The 19,676-nt window shown below is 34.6% G+C and overlaps 1 protein-coding gene and 1 long non-coding RNA gene across 12 annotated transcripts in view; both read left to right on the forward strand.

The window, feature by feature from the left end:
* LOC122517504 overlaps positions 1-274 on the forward strand; it is a 348-nt gene extending 74 nt beyond the window's left edge. Inside the window, exon 2 of the long non-coding RNA XR_006303876.1 lies at positions 191-274. This is a non-coding gene — a long non-coding RNA (uncharacterized LOC122517504). The remainder of the gene's footprint in view (positions 1-190) is intronic.
* LOC122517501 (Down syndrome cell adhesion molecule-like protein Dscam2) overlaps positions 1-19,676 on the forward strand; it is a 177,756-nt gene that overhangs the window by 140,551 nt on the left and 17,529 nt on the right. For all 11 annotated transcript variants that reach the window (XM_043635921.1, XM_043635928.1, XM_043635929.1 and 8 more), the window contains 2 exons: positions 6,727-6,869; positions 18,733-18,897. In XM_043635921.1, the coding sequence (XP_043491856.1) occupies positions 6,727-6,869; positions 18,733-18,897 (308 nt within the window). The remainder of the gene's footprint in view (positions 1-6,726; positions 6,870-18,732; positions 18,898-19,676) is intronic.

The raw sequence follows: 19,676 nt of genomic DNA on the forward strand, positions 1-19,676 counted from the left end.
AAACTATACTTCGTTTATTATTATTATTATTATTATTATTATTATTATTATTATTATTTTTATTTTTATATTTGTATATTATTGATGATGATATGATATGTTAATATTTAAATATTGTTAATATAATATTAAATGAATAATAAAATAACAAAGAAAAAGAACAAGTTTAGATTTTTGAAAAAGCTTTCAGGTAAATCCAGTCGTATAAGTAATTAGATACGATATCTCTCGAACGAAATGAATCGCGAGAGAGAGAAAGAGAAAGAGAAAGAAAGAGAGAGAGAGAGAGAGAGAGAGAGAAGATTTCTTGTCGGAAATTTAACGGCGTAATGTCCGGCAATAGCAACGACCGCATTTGAGGAAACTATTTCCTCCCTTTAATCGAAATGTTCCTTCGAGTTACCTTCGAGTTACCTTCGAGTTACCTTCGTGTTTCTCAATCTTCTCTCTCACTCACTCAATCTCTCTATCTTTCTCTTATAGATATATTTCCATTTCTTTTCTTCTCGCAACGTACAAATCTTTCGTCAATCGGATTTAATAAATAAAATAAACTAAAATAAAAGATAAACTAAAGAAAACAAAAATAGAAATAATAATAATAATAATAATAATAATAATAATAATAATAATAATAATAAACGAAGTATAGTTTTATATAAAAAAAGAAAAAGGATAAACTAAATAAAAATAAATCTTTCGTCAATCGGATTTAATAAATAAAATAAACTCAAATAAAATATAAACTAAAGAAAACAAAAATAGAAATAATAATAATAATAATAATAATAATAATAATAATAATAATAATAATAATAATAATAATAATAATAATAATAAACGAAGTATAGTTTTATAAAAAGAAAAAAAGAAAAAAAGGAAAAAGGGATAAACTAAAATAAAAATAAGAAAATATATGTATTCGAAATTTAACAATAAATCAATTTCATATATACCAATACTAAATCCGTATCAATAAAGAAAATTCGCCGAAAGTCAATTGGCCGAGATTACAATTGGTTGCGCATTCGTTTCAATCGAATTTCATCATATTTTTCATTTTGTTTTTCCTTTTTATTTTTTTATTTTTTAAATTCACTTCCTCCGATTGTCCAGGAAGTATGCACAATTTCTGCATTTTTACCCCCGTTGATATTCGAATGGAATGATTAAGTTAAATAAGAGAATAACAGAAGGGGAGACTCGCAAAGAGGGAGAATGATATATAGAACGAATTAAAAAGAAAAAAGAGGAAAAAATAGACGAATAAATGAATGATTGGATGAATGGATAGATGAATGAATGAATGAATGAATGAATGAATGAATGGATGGATGGATGGATGATTGTGTATACAAAGAGATATATTAACGAAGTAAAAAAAGGTGAAGTGAGAAAGGGAATGAGGGAACAAATAAAAGAAAGAGAGAGAGAGAGAGAGAGAGAGAGAAATTAAAGAGGAGAATTAAAGAGTGAGAGAAGGAAGGAAAAGCAAGCTCTGGTTCTCCCTTGTTCTAATGGTGCTTATCCAGCAACTCGACGTAATTTTACTCGAGTACACGAGAGAAGTGAGAACTTCCGATTTTTATGAACCTTTTGTGGTCTTTGGAGTAGCCAAGAGATTGAGAGAGAGAAAAAGAAAGAGAGAGAGAGAGAGAGAGAGGGTCGGGTACTTTTTCAAAGTTAAACCTTCGAGAGATGGAATAGCCCTCGATAGACTTCCTACGAGTTTAGTATTGATGCGTTGTATCAAAGAGATCCTTCAATTAAACAAAAAAAAGAAAAAAACAAAAAAAGAGAGAAAAGGAGAAAGGGGAAAAAAAGGGAGGGAGAAAAAAAATCCGGATGAAGGGGGACGGGAAAAAAGGAACACGCGATGGGGGTGGTTGGGTGGCGTGTGGGACGTGGAAATGGGAGAGAGGGAAAGGGGAAGGGGAGAATGATGAAGTGTTCGCGCGAAATTGAAAAGTCCTTCTCGTCCGAGCCACTGATTTAACCGTGTTTTTTGTCTCTCTCTCTCTCTCTTTTTCTTTTTTTTCCTCGTTTTTTTGCCCCCAAGAGAGAGAGAGAGAGAGAGAGAGTATCGATCGCAATCGAATGAACACACGCATGATGGAGGGTTCCCGAAAGAAAAAAAACAAAAAAAACAAAAAAGTTAGATGGGATAGTTTCGAAATGAGGAAACACGAAGGGATCGGATATAAAAAAGAAATAGTCGAGTCGTTGAATTTTGATTAACTTCCAAGTAAGGAAGAAATGAAGGAAGAAAGAAAGGGTGGTGGTCCTCCTAAAATCACCTGACTATGAATTTTTCATGGGGGAGAGATGGGGGATTCATCATAATCTTTCCTGGACTCTCGTCATTTTTCTTCATCTTCTTTTTTTTCTTCATCTCGTCTACTATTTAAGGTGTGTACCCCATCATATGACAACAAATCTAATTAAATTATTACTATTTCTTTTTGTTTCTATTTTCTCTTCTTTCATGTTTCTACATCACGCGATACTTTTATTAATTATTATTATTTTTATATTTTATTAATTATTAATAATTTATTATTATTATTTTTATTAAAAGAAATATCTACGATATATGAATTTTTGTTTCATTTATAAAACGCGATAAAAATTTCCACGCAACGTGTTGGGGGATTATCTAATTTTATTATATGAAATCCTGTAAAAAAAATATCCTGTAAATCCTGTAAAGTCAAAGAGTTAACGGGGGAAAAAAAAATCAAAAGGAAACACGAGGAAAAGTTGACGGGGGAAAAAACGTGGAAATCTCAATCGTCCGACGTCAATGGACACAACGAGAGGATGCAACCGGTCCTCTCCGATTCGATTTCAACGTCCAATCCCATCACGTTGGATGGAAATCCTCTTTCTCCTCTTTCTCCTCCTCCTCCTCATCATCACCGTCGTCGTCGTCGTCGTCGTCGTCGTCGTCGTGACTGCTTTGAACGCCGTTTTCCTTTTTACCCCACCCTCCCACCCTCCCTAACTCCCACCCACCCCCTCTCCCCTCTTTCCATTTTTTTGTCCTTTTTTATCCTATTCAGAGCTTCATCCGGCCGTCGTCTTTCACGGGTCTTACTCGAACGTTTAATTTCATCGTCGTGAAACTTGAAAGACGAAGAGAGAAAGGAAGAAAGGAAGACACGAGAGACGAAGTTGGGTTAAGATGAAAGAAAAAGAAAAAGAAAAAAAATAAAAAAGAAAGAGAGAGAGAGAGAAAAGGAAATGCAAAACTATTGCTTTCTCTTTTTCTCACCCTCACCCTCACCCTCGTCCTCACTCTCACCCTCACCCTCGTCCTCACCCTCGTCATCTTCTACGAAACGAATCACGTTTCTACGCTTTGCAACAACGACATCAACACCACTAACACTACTACTACTACTACTACTACTTTTACTATCACCACCACTATCAACCATTACTACTATTACTATTACTATAAACGTACGTAGCAACCAGCCTCCATTACCATCACCGTTACCACTGTTAACCGGCATCCTCTCGTTTGTCGTTTTACTTTATCACTGAAAGCACTAACACAACCAAGGGAAAATTCTTATATAGTGTATAATATTATGCATCTCTCGTAACTGCATTCACTTGCATGCGCGACAACTTTCGTCTCGTGATTCGCGAGAACACACGGGGGAGTCAGGGAAGGGAAAGGGGGAGGAAGGGGCTGGGGAAAAAACGCTCGTCGGTTCAACTCCATCTTCCATTCTCTTCCGTTTTATTTTTATTTCATTTTTATTTTTATTTCATTTTTATTTTTATCTTCCTTTTTTTTCTTTCCTTCCTTCCTTCCATCCTTACTTTCTTTCCTTCCTTTCTTTATTTATTTCTTTTAATAAAGTTACATTCGCGACTAGGCTCGATTTAATTCAATAATATAATTGCATCCAATAGAAAAATTACAAAATCAAAATATGGTTCATGTTCAATCACACGAGTCATTGATTAACATTTATACTAATTCGACAATGAGACTATTATCTTTTGTACTCTCCTTGAAAAATAAAATTTATTTCGAATAAGACCCGTGTCCCTTCATCCCCCTCTCCTTAAGTCCAATCAATTATCGTCAATTATTCATGAAAATAATGTTAACGCGTAAATTTAGGATAAAAAAAAAATGAAATAATTGTCATCGAGATCTCATTCGTGATTTCTACGAATAGGAAATAATTCTAATTCTTTAGCTCGACGATGAGCTTTCCTATACTTTTTTTAACACTCCTCCCCTGTTCTTCCTTCTCCTCCCTCGTTTTACCTCCTCCCGTTACGTTCCAGGAACGTAATCCACGTGTGATTTGATAAATCGTTTGCTATTCGTTCTCTCACATTCGACCAACCCATTTCTTCTATCTCCTATTCGCGAATGGAAATAAAACAAAGATGAGAGAACACATACATATATAATATTTGTATTTCTTGCATATGTATATTAGTTAGAATGTTATGCGTGTAACAGTAGCAGTATCGTTTTTAATCCACGTTCTAGGATTTGTTTAAACGTCGGGAATGTAAATAACCGGCCGACGACCACTTGCACGGTCGTGTCAGAATGGATGCATACGAAGAATGCATCATCGTATTTGAGATAAACGAGAAGATGGTGGGAGGACAAAGGATTAGAGGATGATGGATTAACGAAAGAAAGAAAGAAAGAAAGAAAGAAAAGGGGGATGATATTCATCACGATTACGAATTTCTTTCCTTTCTTTTCTTTTCTTTTGTTTTTTGTCACAACTCGTGACAACGAGATCAACATTTTTTCTTTTTTTACCCCGACGAATATTTCTTCGACTTTTTATTTCGTTAACGACAATATTTTTGACTACGCTTATTTGTCATTCGTCCCTTTTTTCTCCTCTGTTATCCTTTCATTTCTAACTTTCTTCTTCTTTTTTTTTTCTTTCGTATTTGCAGTTTCCTCCGCCCCAAGGGGGGTGGTTGGATGGTTGGAAAAGACCTAATCTCATCTCGTACTATTTTTATTCAATGATTTATCTCATCAAATTTTCATACTTAAGTTAGATGAATCTATTCATTGATTTACTTCAATAAAAAATTATTAATTATATGTAAGTAATGTATTTATGTGTATTATTTGAAAAGTATTCAAAGGGAGGTGAGAGGAGGATAAGTAAAATATTCACAAAGGAACCCTTTCTTTGAGCTAAGTTGAAATTAGACTGCACGACGATGGAAAATAAAGTGAATTTCGTAGCTAAACAAATTGTTCCTTCCTAAGCTACGTTTCTTCCTTATTCTCATAATTCTTCCGCACGAAAAATCTTTCACAACTATAAGAAAATGATTTTCCATTTATTTTCTATCATCTTACATAATTGCACGTTGATATTAAACTAATTGTAAGAGACAATGAGATAATACTAATAGATAAAGTAATAAATTCACGAAGTTTTACGTTTAACAACGATTATGACGTTTCATTACAAGTTTTATATTTCCTGTTCATCACACATACACACACACACACACACACACCACTTCATTCTCCTTAAAATTCTTTATTAATTTATTGGATATATATATTTATTTACATATATTTTATTATATCATACTTTAACCCAGTTTCTATATTCACCTATCCCATTGTATGATTATTTTCATACTTTTTGCAATACTTACAAAAATATATTCCGATAGAGAGATGAATCAATAATAAAACACCAACAACAATCAGCAACCGATGCGATAGAATGAGAACAAACGAACGAACAAATTAAACGAACAAACTAAACGAACAAACGTAACGATAGAATGTAATATCAACGAAGAATCGCGCTAGCGAATTTGTAAAGAATGCTTCTCGCGTTTTTGACGTCAGTCCGATACGCAAACAAACCCTCCCCCCACCCGCTGCGATGGGTTTGCATCATGCACCACCGCCCATTCCTACCATAGGTGTCCCTACCCACGTACTATGCCCGAACAACACTTTGCATGCTAGCCCTGTTCCCTCTCTCTCTCTCTCTCTCTCTCTCGCGTGGATTTTTTTTCCTTCTTTTTTATTTTTTTTTTAATGTTTTTTTTGCGATATCGTAGCCACGATCGCATCGACGCTTCCGCAAACAACAACGAATGAATCCACGCCCTACTCTGATATGTATAGTTTACTTTTCCTATCTCTTTTTCTTTTTTCTTTTTATGATTTTTTTATTCTCTTTTTTTTTTTTTTTAGAGGAAATACACCGGACGACACACGGATCACTTTGGTTGTTTATTTATTTCTTCCTTTTTTTGTTTTTATTATTATTTGTATCTCGTTTCGTTTTGTTATACGTTTTTAATAATATATGTAGGATTCGTGAAAAAATTGGGCCGTTGGACTGACAGGACCGGGACTCGAACCCGGGTCTTCCGCTTTCTGGGCGACTGCTTTTAACCAATTGAGCTATCCAGGGCCCACCGTCCAATCTCCTCACGAACGCCTATTTAAATTTGGCTTGGAGGTGCTCGCATCCCACATATATATTTTTTTTTTGTCTTCTTCTAGTATGATTTTCCTATTTCATTATTGTTCTTTCTCTTTCTCCATCAAATTTGATCATCCGATATTTATAAATTAATTAAAAAAATCTCAAATCGATTAATAAAAAAAAGTAAAAGTAAAAGGGGGTATTTCACGACTATCTATCCACCTAACTAGAACATTTTGGTTTTGTTTTATTGTTTCAGGCAACTGTTGGGAAACGGTACGCTTTATTTTCCGCCGTTTCTAGCTCAGGACTTTCGTGCCGAGGTACACAACGCTAGATACAGATGTCGAGCTACCAGTTCCGTTGGGACGATACTGTCTCGCGAGGTCACTCTACGTGCAGGTATGCAAGCTATCAACAAAATACGATTTATTTATTCACTTTAACAAAAATAAATTCCATTTTTCCGTGACAAAAGAAAAGATTCCTATTTTTCCCCGTTGAATATAATAATACTAATAATAATAATAATTTAATATAATAAAATGAATATCATCTTAGACGTTAAATGAGAAAATATATTTTTCAATGAATATAAATTCATCTGTGTGTGTTTTTTTTTTCTTTTTATTTTTCGAAAAATAATATTCTGTCTTCCATGAACTTGCATTTTTCTATTACATTGCGTTATTATAAAAAAAAACAAAGTAATAAATATTTTTACATAAAATAGTTTATTAATCGGTTCGAGATATTCGGCGAGAGGTTTGCGTAAGCCAGAACAGAAAAAAAAAAAGAAAAAAAAAGAGAGCTACTTATTTATTTTTCCATGTAGAAATATTTCCGGTATAACGCGATACATAAACGAGCGAGCAGAGAAAAAGAAACGCAATATATTTCGTTTGGCAATGCTTGGGAAATATTGCTTCAAGGTTTTCACCTATTTACTTTATCGAGAAACCTCTTGACCAGAAAGCTCACGGTTGAATCGTGGCTCTTTCTACAACGGTAATAACCATCTACTACAAACTCTGATTCCAGGAAGAGAGAGAGAGAGAGAGAGGAAAAGAGTAAACATTTCCTGTTCAAATAACACGCAACGTGCAACCATAATATTCCTATATTCGCCCGCGGCACTCAATGAAAATTGCAGTCTCGTGAACACTTGGGTTTAAATGTCCTGTTTACGCTTTATCGGGAAATTCTATCGAACATTAACACGACGTATCCTGTGAAAATCATCGATGTATATATCAAAGTCTTATCAAAGATTTACATTGTTAATCATTTACTACTTTTGTTTCGTTCGCAAGGGGGAAAATTATTTATCGCGTTAATCAATGCGGATCGCGCATAATTTATCTTTTATTTTCTTTTTTTTTTCTCTCTTATACTTTACGCATTCGAGTGAGAGAACGTTATATTCGAAATAAATTTTAACAATAATTGGGGCTTGAAAAATTGTTAATTTAACGAAAAACGAGAATGAGGCCGAACAAAATCCAAATGAAGTAATTTGACGCATTATAAAATGGACAGGAAATGTTTTGAGCTTGTATCATGAAGATGGTTCATTTGTTACACCGTGTAGAAAATTTGCAAAATCCAATGTCCAATGTAAACTAAAACTCTCCCATTTTATTAATCGATCTTTAATAAACACGCGTAAAAATAAACACGTAGGATTGAAAATTTGTCGAAGATTTTCTATAATTCGTATAATTAAATCTAAATAATAATCGTATATCACGTCATTGCTATAAATTATTATTATTATTACTTGCCGATTAGCGAGATCTCAAATGTACAAACGGTTCCTTTAAAATAAACGTCAATTACCGAATAGATAAACGTAACACGAGCACAAACACGAAAATATCTACCACGTTGTTGTTGTATTCTCGTAATAAGAAACCCTAGAACCCCAAAGTTTCTGAAGATCCCATTATGTGTTCTGTAGAAGGCAAACCCATAGAGAACGTGACTATGGGCGTGATGAAGAGGAAAATGAAAAGGAGGATGAGAACGAAGGAGGAGGAGAAGTAGAGGGGTTGTAATGGGATCGGAGAGGGGTAGGAAGAGAGCCTATTGGCATCAGCAGAATCGTATTTTCGGTTAAGAGGAGTCTAATTTTCTATCCAAGCAAATACCAAAAGATGAAACGTTTGAAAACCCGTTAAATTGTATCGAAGGAAGTTCGATATTCGTGAGTAGAGGTGGACTAGTGGTGGTGGTGGTAGTGGTGGTGGTGGTATATACGATAGTGGGTGAAAATTTGGGGTGTTTAGGGTGGAGAAGAGAGAGAGAGGGTTATTTAGATGTCTGGAAGAGAGTAGCATCGGCAAAATCAGCAGCAACAGCAGAAGGCAGAGTAGATTGAGAAGACAAAACTTTGTCCGGCTGAGTTAACCAGTGAGCCGCCATTTAAAAGGGCTGATTTTACTGTGAGCCGATTGCTATTACACTGACCGCAAGGTAGACTGGTAACCACCTTTAAATAAGCACCCTTTGAATTAGAAATGTTTGGAAATCAATACGTATATAACCTTTTTCCCTCGTTCGCGTTTATTCGATACCAAACTTCTACGAGTTGGGTGGGGTGAGGTAGGAATGGGAGGGGTTTGTTGAACTTATATTGTCCGATTACCTCGAATAAACGAAAAAGTAAAAAAAAAAGTAAATTACAAATAAACTAGATACCCTCCCTCGTTCGAATCTTTGTTCTAATTTTTTGTTCTCTTCCTTTTGTTTTTTCATTTTTCTTTTCTTATTTTATCCCTTCTTCTTTACTTTCGACTGAATTTATCGCGGCCGATAGAAAAAAGAAATAAAATAAAATAATGGGAAAAACAATCGAACGAACACTAGTGTCTAGGATAAAGTTGTAATTTCTTTCTCGAAAAAATAATCCAAATTTAATATGAAATTTAAATTATCATCCACGTTTACTTTCTTGCTACTCAAAGTAGTAAAGATCTATCGTTAGTCAGCCATATACGTTATCTACTTAAATACTACTACATTGCATACTTTATGTGATTTCATCTTATGTGATTTCTATAAATCTATAATGATACCTAAAATATATTAATTCCTAAAAACTTCGTCTAATTAAAAAGATTCTGGCACATAATCCTCCTCCTCCCCCTCTTATATTATCTTTCATTTATATTTCAAGAAAAACGAAGTTTCTACGATACTTTTAGAAAGCTCGCGTTTTCTAAAATATTCCTTTTGATCAAAATGGAGTAATATATTATTCCAACTCCCCCATTCTCTCGAATTGTATTCTTCTTCGAGCAAATTAATGTAAATTTTTAAAAAAGTAAGAAAAATAGAAAACAAATCGAAACCACACAAACGAGAAGAAATCTTTTAGAAAATTTCTCTTATCGTTCGTTTCTTTTTTACGAAGAACAAACGAAAACTCTTTTAAAAGACAAAATATGAGATTGCTATCCCAACTGTTGTTTCCTTTTTATTTCCCTTTCGCCATTTTTTCTTCTTGTCTTCCATCTATCCATCCATCCATCTATCTATCTATCTATCTACCCACCGTCGTTCTTTCTTACAATATTTTCTTCGAGAGTTTAAAACTCGGTCGCGAGAGTTACAACACGCTATCGAAAACACACGTAGAACCTAATATTTGTTTGAGGAAGAAAAAAAAACAAGGAAAAAAAGAAACTTAAGGACGAAGTTTTCCTTACCACGATGAAACTCGATGGAAACCAAACCAGCCAACCAGCCAGTCAGCCAACCAACCAAACCTTCGTTTTCCTTTTCCTACAATTTTCTTTCCCCACCCCCTCCCTCGCCCCACCACTCCGCCCCTGACAAAAGTTTCCAAAGCTTGAAAAGTGTGGCCAATCGATAGATAGATATTACAGCTAGATAGGCAGACAGTCTACCTCCTATCCTAAAGATTTACTTCTCAGGTTCGAGTTGGTATAAAAAGGACGAGAAGGAAAGTACCGATGAATTCTTCCTCCATTCCTACCCCTTCTTTCCTCTCAAACCTTCTTCCCTCCCACCTCCCTCTACCCCCTAACCTACTACTTTGGTCTTCCCTTTTCTATTCTTCTCTATCTCTTCCAACATAACATTTCTTTTCGCAAATAAGAACTTTATATTATTACGCATACTTGAATTTTTAAGGATGATCGATCGATATGCTATCGAAAATACCATGATCCGAACTTTTTCTATGTTTTTGTTGTTGTTGTTGTTGTTGTATCTCATCAAATCGAATTTTACCTTCATCGATCATTACCTGTGATAAGTACGAGGAAAAAAGAAACACCTGACATTTAGAAAACGGTATCGTTAAAAATGAACTGACACGCTTATGGTGTTCGTCGAGTATTCCTCCCCCTCCTCCGAGTTTTATTTGTTTTAATTTATAATTTAATATTACTCTTTTTTCTTCTCGCGTTCTATTTTTCCCCCGCAACCGGGATCCATTTTATTTTGTTCTTCTTTCGTTTTATTTTTGATTTTCTTCCTTCCGTTAATTTAACTCGAACGAAAAAAAAAAAAGGAATCATTATTGTATTATAGAGAATGGTCGTATTTTTTTTGTCTTTTTCTTTTTTTTATCTATTTGTTTTCAATGCCATTTCGTAGGAATATTTGTGATAGTTGCTAATTGGCTATCTCGTTAGGTGATTTTTGATTTCTAACTATGGCAGAACAAAAGTATTGGCTTCTCTCTCTCTCTCTCTCTCACTCTCGCGAAATATTCTCGTTACAGTGCGAATGATGTAGCACGAATCGTAAAGTTTTTCTCGTTCGTTTTGTTTCGTTACGAATATGTTTGAAAAAAAAAACGCAAATACCTTGTTATCTTAAATCTAAATATACGTAAAAATCGTATTGCTATCTTTATCATATAAATCGATTATTCTAATTGATTCGCATAATGCAATCAAAAAATATTTAATCGTCCCCCAGCCCCAACCCCAGCCCCAACCCCAGTCCTTCCCCCATAACGCGTATAAATGAATTTTCGTAGCAAAATAATACGAAAGATAATTCGAAAAACAAAACCAAAGAAATCTGAATAAAAAAGATACAAAAAGATTTCGTATTTATTTTCCAATGATAAAGAAAATAAGAGTGTAACCCCCCATTAAAAGAAAATAAGAAAGAAAGAAAGAAACGTCGTCTCGCAAAGAAACAAAACTCTTTCACGACTTGTACCTTTCGGAAAGTCTCGAAATAAGAATAAAAGAAAAGGGGGAAGAGAAAATCATGGGAAGGAGGGAAGAAGAGGGGAGTGGGGGAGGATTAAGTAAGAAAACCGTGGTTTTCCCCATCTCGGAGTCTCTCAAACGTCAAGAACTCAACACGTGTTCAGGGAGAGTTTTGCCTACTCCAAACGATTTTCTTCTCAGTGTTGGTGTTTTGATGTTACTACTACTACTAACAACTACTGCTACTGATGGTGGTGGTAGTGGTATCGCTAGGGTTAAAAACTGCGACGCGACCAAAGCTGAGAGAAGGAACGTACCGTTCATTAAAATGTGTTCCTGCCTCCGGTAATTACGCGTTTAATTATTTAAACGAGTGACCCGGCATTCAGCAAGATTTCATCCCTCCTCTGTAACATTCTGCCTTCGTTTCTCCTCCTAAACCCCCAGCCCCAGCCCCAACCCCATCCCCCACCACCCCTGTCTCTCACTCTCACTCTCTTTCTCTCCTTTTTTCAAGCACTTTCTTCTTTTAGGTTTACCCATTTTTTGTTCCCTTCATTCGCCAGTTGTATTCGTTTCTTCCGCTACTTTTTTCCTTACCACTCATTTTTCCTCTTTCCTTTCCCCCCTTATTCCACAGTTTCTGTCCCGTGTCTCCGTATCTGCATCCAACATCCTTTCAACATCGACACTTAAAACATGGAAAATAACATTCGTACATTTCATATATATATATATATATATATATGTGTGTGTGTGTGATACCTAAAAGGTGTACTTAATTACTAAAAGGATGAGGAAACATATGGGTAGTCTTTTTTCTACTCGACTTTTTTTATTTCTTATTTCGTCTAACCACTCTCTTTAACTCCTTTACTAATTATAAAATGTTCGAATAAAATTGTACGTTTATTATGAAGAGAGAAAGATAGAAACAACAAGAAGAAGAAGATTATTAACAAATCGACGATAATAAAAAATATCGATACAAAACAAAATATTCATTCTTATTTAAATATAAAGACAAGAAACATACTTTTTAATGAAATTAAATTTAATTAAAACTAATCAGCCAAAAATGATTGTTCGCGAACAATGCGATCGATGATGATTAACATACGAATGATTGAAAACAACAAATTATATTCATTATTATTCTAATCATCCAAACGAATACTTTCAACAATTATCGCGTTAATTATTATCATTATAACAAATTAATTAACTTATTAGCAATTAATAGAACGATTATAGACGTTTTTTAAAATCACGTGCACGACCGAGAATATTATCCCCCCCTCCCCACGAGTAATCTAATTTCTTTTTTTTTCTTCACCATCCCCCTCTTCTTTCAAACACGTTGATTTACCATCAACCACACGTTCAGTGAATGAAACACTCGAAGAGATTTATTTACCGATGGACAAAGCTCGTAATGCTTGTTGCTGCTGCCTTTTTCTTTTCTTTTCTTTTTCTTTTCCCTACTGGTTACTATTTCGTTGAAACACGACAGAACTGAACAGAACAGAACAAAAATGGGGTCTCGGTTTAATCATCATCGTATTTGCGTATCGCGATAACCATAAAAGCAAGCAAGCAAGCACACGCATAATTGGACGTGCAAACTGGACCCGGGACACGCGAATGTACGTTTTTCAAACGACTTCTTCTTAATCATTTTTTTCTTCTTTTTTTTTTTGGTCGTTTCTGTCTTTATCTTTATCTCATTTATTCTTCTTCTATCTTTCTCTCTCTCTCTCTCTATTAAACCCTTCTATTTTACTTCTCTTACATTAGTTCTTGATGCACGACGGAACACAACGCGTGAATGAAAAGGGTGGGAGAGGGGACACAAAAAAAAAAAAAAAAACCCAACGAGTGCTTCCTAAGGGGGGGTTTGTAAACGATTTTCAAACGAACTACCCTCGTCGGCATTCAAGTCGGTGGAAAAATCTTATCTGAAATGACATCGGCCGCCGTACGGGGAATTCCCTCCCACCCTCCCACCCTCCTTCCTCGTGTGTATGTATAACTACCAACCAAAAAGATTTATCCTTCAAAGAGAGTAAGAATGTGGGTGTGGGTAGGGTGGTCTAGGTAGGGTAGATAGATAGATAGTTTTCAGGGAGGTAAAGAGGGTAGTAAGTTATTGTCGACTATCTCACTCTCTCTCTCTCTCTCTCTTTCTTTCTTTTTTTCGGAAGGTCGGACTCCCACACTTTCCAGCGAACTTTTCTCAACGATCTTCCTACAGGAGTACTTGGGAGGGTAGTAGGGAGGGGAGGGAAGAATTGAAAAGGGGAAACCTTTCATGGTGTAATCGTAGAGATAAAAACGGATAGCGATCTAAATTTCAATAGGAAGTCGACGGTTGTAATTCAGACTCTCTCTCTCTCTCTCTTTCTCTTTTGCACTAAATCGAGAAACCATTTTTTCACACGGGTAGTATTATATGATGATATTTTTATTAATTATTATCTGCCGAAACCGAGAAACACATTTCCCCCTCCCCCCTCAACCCCATAGATAGTTAATACCTCGGGAAAGCGATCGAAAAATAGCCTAGCGTCGTCCGATGAATATTCAACGTGAATTCGATTTATCCGCACGTTCGGCGTTATTAAATTTACTGGCTCGTATAACCGCACCGGCAAAAAACCCAAACCCAGGTGTGTCCGACAACGATAGAGGTCTTTTTTCGATGGTATTAAACATTTTTAGAAGAATTTTATTATTTGTTCGTGTGTATATTCAATCGATCAACTGGAAAAGGTACCTACTACTACTACTGGTTTAACGATTATTCGAAATATACTCTTTTGTTTTTCTTTTTTTTTGTTATTTTTTTAAATTCCATACAACGAAATCGAGATTATCTTTATAAACAAGAATATGTGTTACGAAAACGAAAACAAAAAATGTAGAAGAAAATAATTAAATACTTTATTAAAGTATCGTAATAATTAAACGGGATGAGATTTAAGTTTAAAGTACGATTTCGATTGATTCGAACAAACCGAAAAGTTGAAAGTTTCATTTCGATAAACGTTACGTCTTCAAATTCGATTGTTCTCTATAAATTCACGTGAATATATATAGAAGAAATAAGAAAGACAGAGAGAGAGAGAGAGATCTTAAGAGAATACGTTATATAATATATAAAAAATAGTTAGAATAAAAGAATAAAAAAATAAAAAAATTCGAACACGTTATCGATCATGTTATAAATTCTCACCGATTCTCTACGATCGAGTAAAACTTACTATTATCTATATTCCGAAGGGACCAAACGAGTGGGTGGATGGGTGAGTGGGTGGTTGGTGGTAAGGTTGGGAATCTACTCTACGAATTTCTAATCTCCGAAACAGCAAAACGACTTTACCCGTTTCGCCAGAGAGCAAAATGATTTTTCACTGGGGTTTACTTTTATACACTGTGTACTATATATAAGAACTTTTACCCCGAAGGAATCGAGAACGACGATTTTTATTCGGAAATAGACGAGATAGAGAGGAAAAGTAGTAGAAGATGATGAAGGAGCCTTGAAGTTAGTGAAGAGGAGGAGAAAGAGATGGTAAAGAGGGGAGGAGGGAGGGAAAGAAAGAAGAACCTAGGTATATATATATATATACATCGAACGAGTGAAAAAAAAAAGGTTGAAATGAGAAGAAAGTCTTGTACGTATACGTCGTCCTCTCTCTCGACGGGTAAGAACGACGACATAGGGGATGAAGATGAGGGAATGGGGGGATGGGGATGGGGTTGAGGGGGAGTTAAAGTTAATTCCAACGATTTCTACGAATTCGCAGAAATATCGTTGCCGCTTCGGTGAATATCTTGCGCATATTGGCTTCATTTGCACATTTCGTTTCATCCCCCGAAGCTCTCTCTCTCTCTCTCTCTCTCTCTCTCATCCTCTCTCTTCACATTTACTTCCATACCACTCACACGTTTCTCTTCGAACGAACAGCTTCCTGTCGTCGTCCTCGTCCTCGTCCTCGTCCTCTTCTCCTTCTTCTTCTTCTTCAATTTTCCCCCCTTTACTCACAATTTCATCCTCGCTTACGTATTTCAAACTACCCACTTTGTACCAAGAGAGAGAGAGAGAGTGAGATAGAGACTTTCCTACGGTTACCCAACGTCTCTCGAAAAGTTCCCAATTTTCAAAGACGCCTGCCTGTAAAAAAAGGGCCAACCCAACAAGGGGGGACTCCTCCTATACGAATCGTTACAACCTGTAGTATGTACTCCACAACGGGGCTAGGAGATGAAAACGAAAAGAAAAAGGAAACAAATTTTTATCTTTTTATTTCCCTTTTTAGAAAGAAACTTGTATCTTCTCTTTTTCCCGTTCCCCGAACGAATTTCGTGTCCCTTTTACGGAAAAAAAAAGAAACTTTCTTCGTTATTTTACTTTTTAAATTCGCAAACGTTGAGAAAAGAACCACGTGAATTACAATTCGATTTATATTTATCTTAATGAAACTTCTTTTTTTCCCCTATAAATATACATACTACGTTCGATTATTTATATTTTCTCGTTTAAATTAAACTGTCATTCTCTCTCACTCACTCTCTCTCTTTCCCTCTTTTTTCTAAACGATTCTAAACGAAAAAAGAGAATAGTAGCAAGGGTAACGTTTTAAAATTACGAGGTCAATTTCCCTCGGCAAAACTCGAAATAAAGTCTACGGAAAAAGGGAATAGACGAGTAACTACTAGGAAAAAGAACTATGACTATACTCGCATGTACTTTTTTACGTTAGCCTACACACACACACACACACACATATACATAACTCTTACTCGTAGAAAATTTCAAGCTATATTTTATTTTCTATCTCTTACTAACGTTAGCAAGAGTAACTATACTTACAATATTATACCGGTCTTTTTACACTTTTCTTTTTCCTCCTGTCTTCCTATCTATCTATTTCTCTCTCTCTCTCTCTCTTTCTGTAACGTTCTCGCACAAGTAAGTTTCCATCCAGTCGTTCAGCTTATCAGGAAATCCATCTCTCGCTCTACCATCCGACGGTTGATTAAATTCAACCGGCCATACCCTTTATCCTCGGTGAATCTGCTGGCATGGCCGACTTCCGGCGAAGCAGTCGAGATTATACGTGACATCGTACTACTGGGACTTTATATCCGTCTCTCTGTGTGTATATGTGTGTGTATGTGTGTGTGTGTGTGTGCCCAAGTCTCTTCATATTCTTATTCTTATTCTTTCCTTTCCATTCCTTTCCTCTCGAACGAATCTTTTCTTACAAATATATATATTATTAGTTCGTATTAACCGTTTGCAGCAAAGAATTTCAGTGAATTAAAATAGCCCTGTGTTGCATGCGAAATTTTATTGCGTTTTAAACGAAATCAAAATATTGATATTACTTTTTATTACCAAAGGTATCGCGTAATATAAAAACATAAGAAAAGAAAAAAAGAAAACAGAGTAATAGTTTAATTACATTTATAATATTACATAATTACATTTGTAATATTTGTCGAATTTATTTTGATATATAATTTATTAAACTGCACTTTCTCTTTCTATCTCTTTACTAATACGTTTAATTTCCTAATCTACAAGTAATACGATTTTAATATTTAAGATGTATAAAATAATAATAAAACAATTATTCAAAATTAAATAAACTAAAGTATATATACTCACGGGAAAGAAAATATATTATCTATCGAATTAATCAAATTGATCAAACTCCTTTGTTTTTTTACTATTCTTTTTTACTACGAGAGACGAACGTAAATTCACGAACAAGAAAGTCTCTCGTCTCGTCTGGTTTTCATCCCCCATTTCCTTCTCCTTCTCTCTCTCTCTCTCTCTCTCTCTTTTTCTCTACAACATTCTCGACTATGATCCACGAAGCTTAATTTAAGAAAGCAACTACGAATGAAAAGTTAACGAGCGTGTTTATCATCGCATAAACGCGTTATATGCCACGAGAGTTGACAAACGAGTTGAGAATATTATACATGAGATATAAACCAGAAAAAGAGAGATAGATAGATAGATAGATACACGAAGAGAGAGAGAGAGAGAGAAACAGACAGAATGTATGTGTGTGTGGGTGTGTGTGTGTAAAAGAATAATAATAATAATAATATAGTTGGTCGACAAACAAACAACGGGGTACACGTCGTGCGTTTTTACGCCCGTAATATAACGACAACCCCAAAGGTGAGGAAAGCTCTTTTGAAACTGCAAAAGGCGACAAAGCTTATCATCTCTGACGGTTGCAAAACGCCTAGACGAATGATAATCATCTTTTTTCAAAAACAAAATCTAATATTTAGAATACATTTCGTCGATAGAAGGAACGAAAAAGAAGATAATAATTTTAAAGCTAGGATTCACGAAAGTATTTCAACACTTGCCCCATGAAATACGAATTATTAATTAGAATAAGTAGTATTATATTACACGTTTATCGAAATATTATTAAATTGGGATAAAGTTATGACTGTCTAGATTATATGAGTATTGTTTCAATCAAATCCAAATTTGTATACAATAGTTATGATTTATTTCTTACAAACGTAGAATTTTTAATATTTTTAGTTTATTAAATTAATTTAATTTAGTATTCTTTAAATTAAATTAATTTAGTAATCTTTTTACAAAACGTAGAAAGATTACTGAGAAGCCACGAAGAGTATTTGAACAAATAACTTTGAAATATTTAATATTTAGGACCACCTTTTTTTACGAATAACATCTTGTAAATGATTTTAAATATTCTTAATTAAATTTTCTCTAACACTTGGTGATATGAAATTCCCCATACTTCGAGTATCATAACTATCATCATCTAATCATAACTATTGTATATATATATATATTTATTATATATTATATATTATTATATTATACAATATATTTAATTAACAATTTATTAAACAATTATATTTAATATATATATATATATTACTATTGTATATATATTTCGAAAAAGAAAAAGTATAATAGCACGTATCAAATGATGAGCATTGCATTTACAAAATATTATATATCAATTTCTTTTGTTTTTTTCCTTTTTTGTTTGCAGTCCTTACGGTTTCCGGATATGACGTAAGAGTAAACAGATCGCCAGTGGTGGAGGGTTGCAACGCGGTTTTATCTTGTACGGCACGAGAGGACATCAAAGAACATCTTACCGTCACTTCGTGGTTCCGAGACGACGCCATACTTTTGCCCGGAAGCACCGACACAGGTAAGTCCTTTTCTCTCTATCTCTCTATGCATTGTTTTACTGGGTATCCTAATTTGTCTACGGTTCGTTACACTTAAATGAGAATACCGAGCTATTTCTTTTGAAAATCTAAATTCTATCTAATAAACAGGGACAAACCAACGACGAAAAAATAAAAATGAAAGGAGAGAAAAATAATAAAATAAAAAAAAAGGAAATTTCTCTTTCACTCTTTCAACCCTTATTTCGTTAATTCCTTTTTTATATTTGCAGTATACACACGTATATATATATTGTTTTGAATTTATGGGAATTACACAAGAGAATTTTTTGTCAATGCACATATTTATTCATCGGTAAACGATAAATCATTCGTGTAACCTCATCATACAAATTCAACCACCTTTCGTCTATATATAGAAATATATATATATATATATAGTAACGCAATAATAATCGTAAACAAGTCACGAACATTCTCTGGAAACGTAATATTGATGATGCCCATGCAACCGACAACGAGACACGATATGCAGGCTGAATGCAAGCAAGTCGAAGTGAGCTCGACAATTAGATTCCTTCTTGTGACTTATCGAGATGCCACCCTCGAACTTGTATCAACCCTCTTTTACTTGCAATTTCTAAACCCCCGTCCCTACCTCCCTTCCCCACCTCCCTATTGAATATCGTCTTCGATAAAACGAGCTGTAAGTATATGAAAAGTATCTACTATTATATATATTTTGATTCTTTTCCTTTTTCATTTTTCTTACTCTTACAATTTGACTTATAATAATAAC

The sequence above is a fragment of the Polistes fuscatus genome, unplaced genomic scaffold (genome assembly GCF_010416935.1).
Source record: "Polistes fuscatus isolate 324 unplaced genomic scaffold, CU_Pfus_HIC Scaffold20, whole genome shotgun sequence".
Taxonomy (NCBI): domain Eukaryota; kingdom Metazoa; phylum Arthropoda; class Insecta; order Hymenoptera; family Vespidae; genus Polistes; species Polistes fuscatus.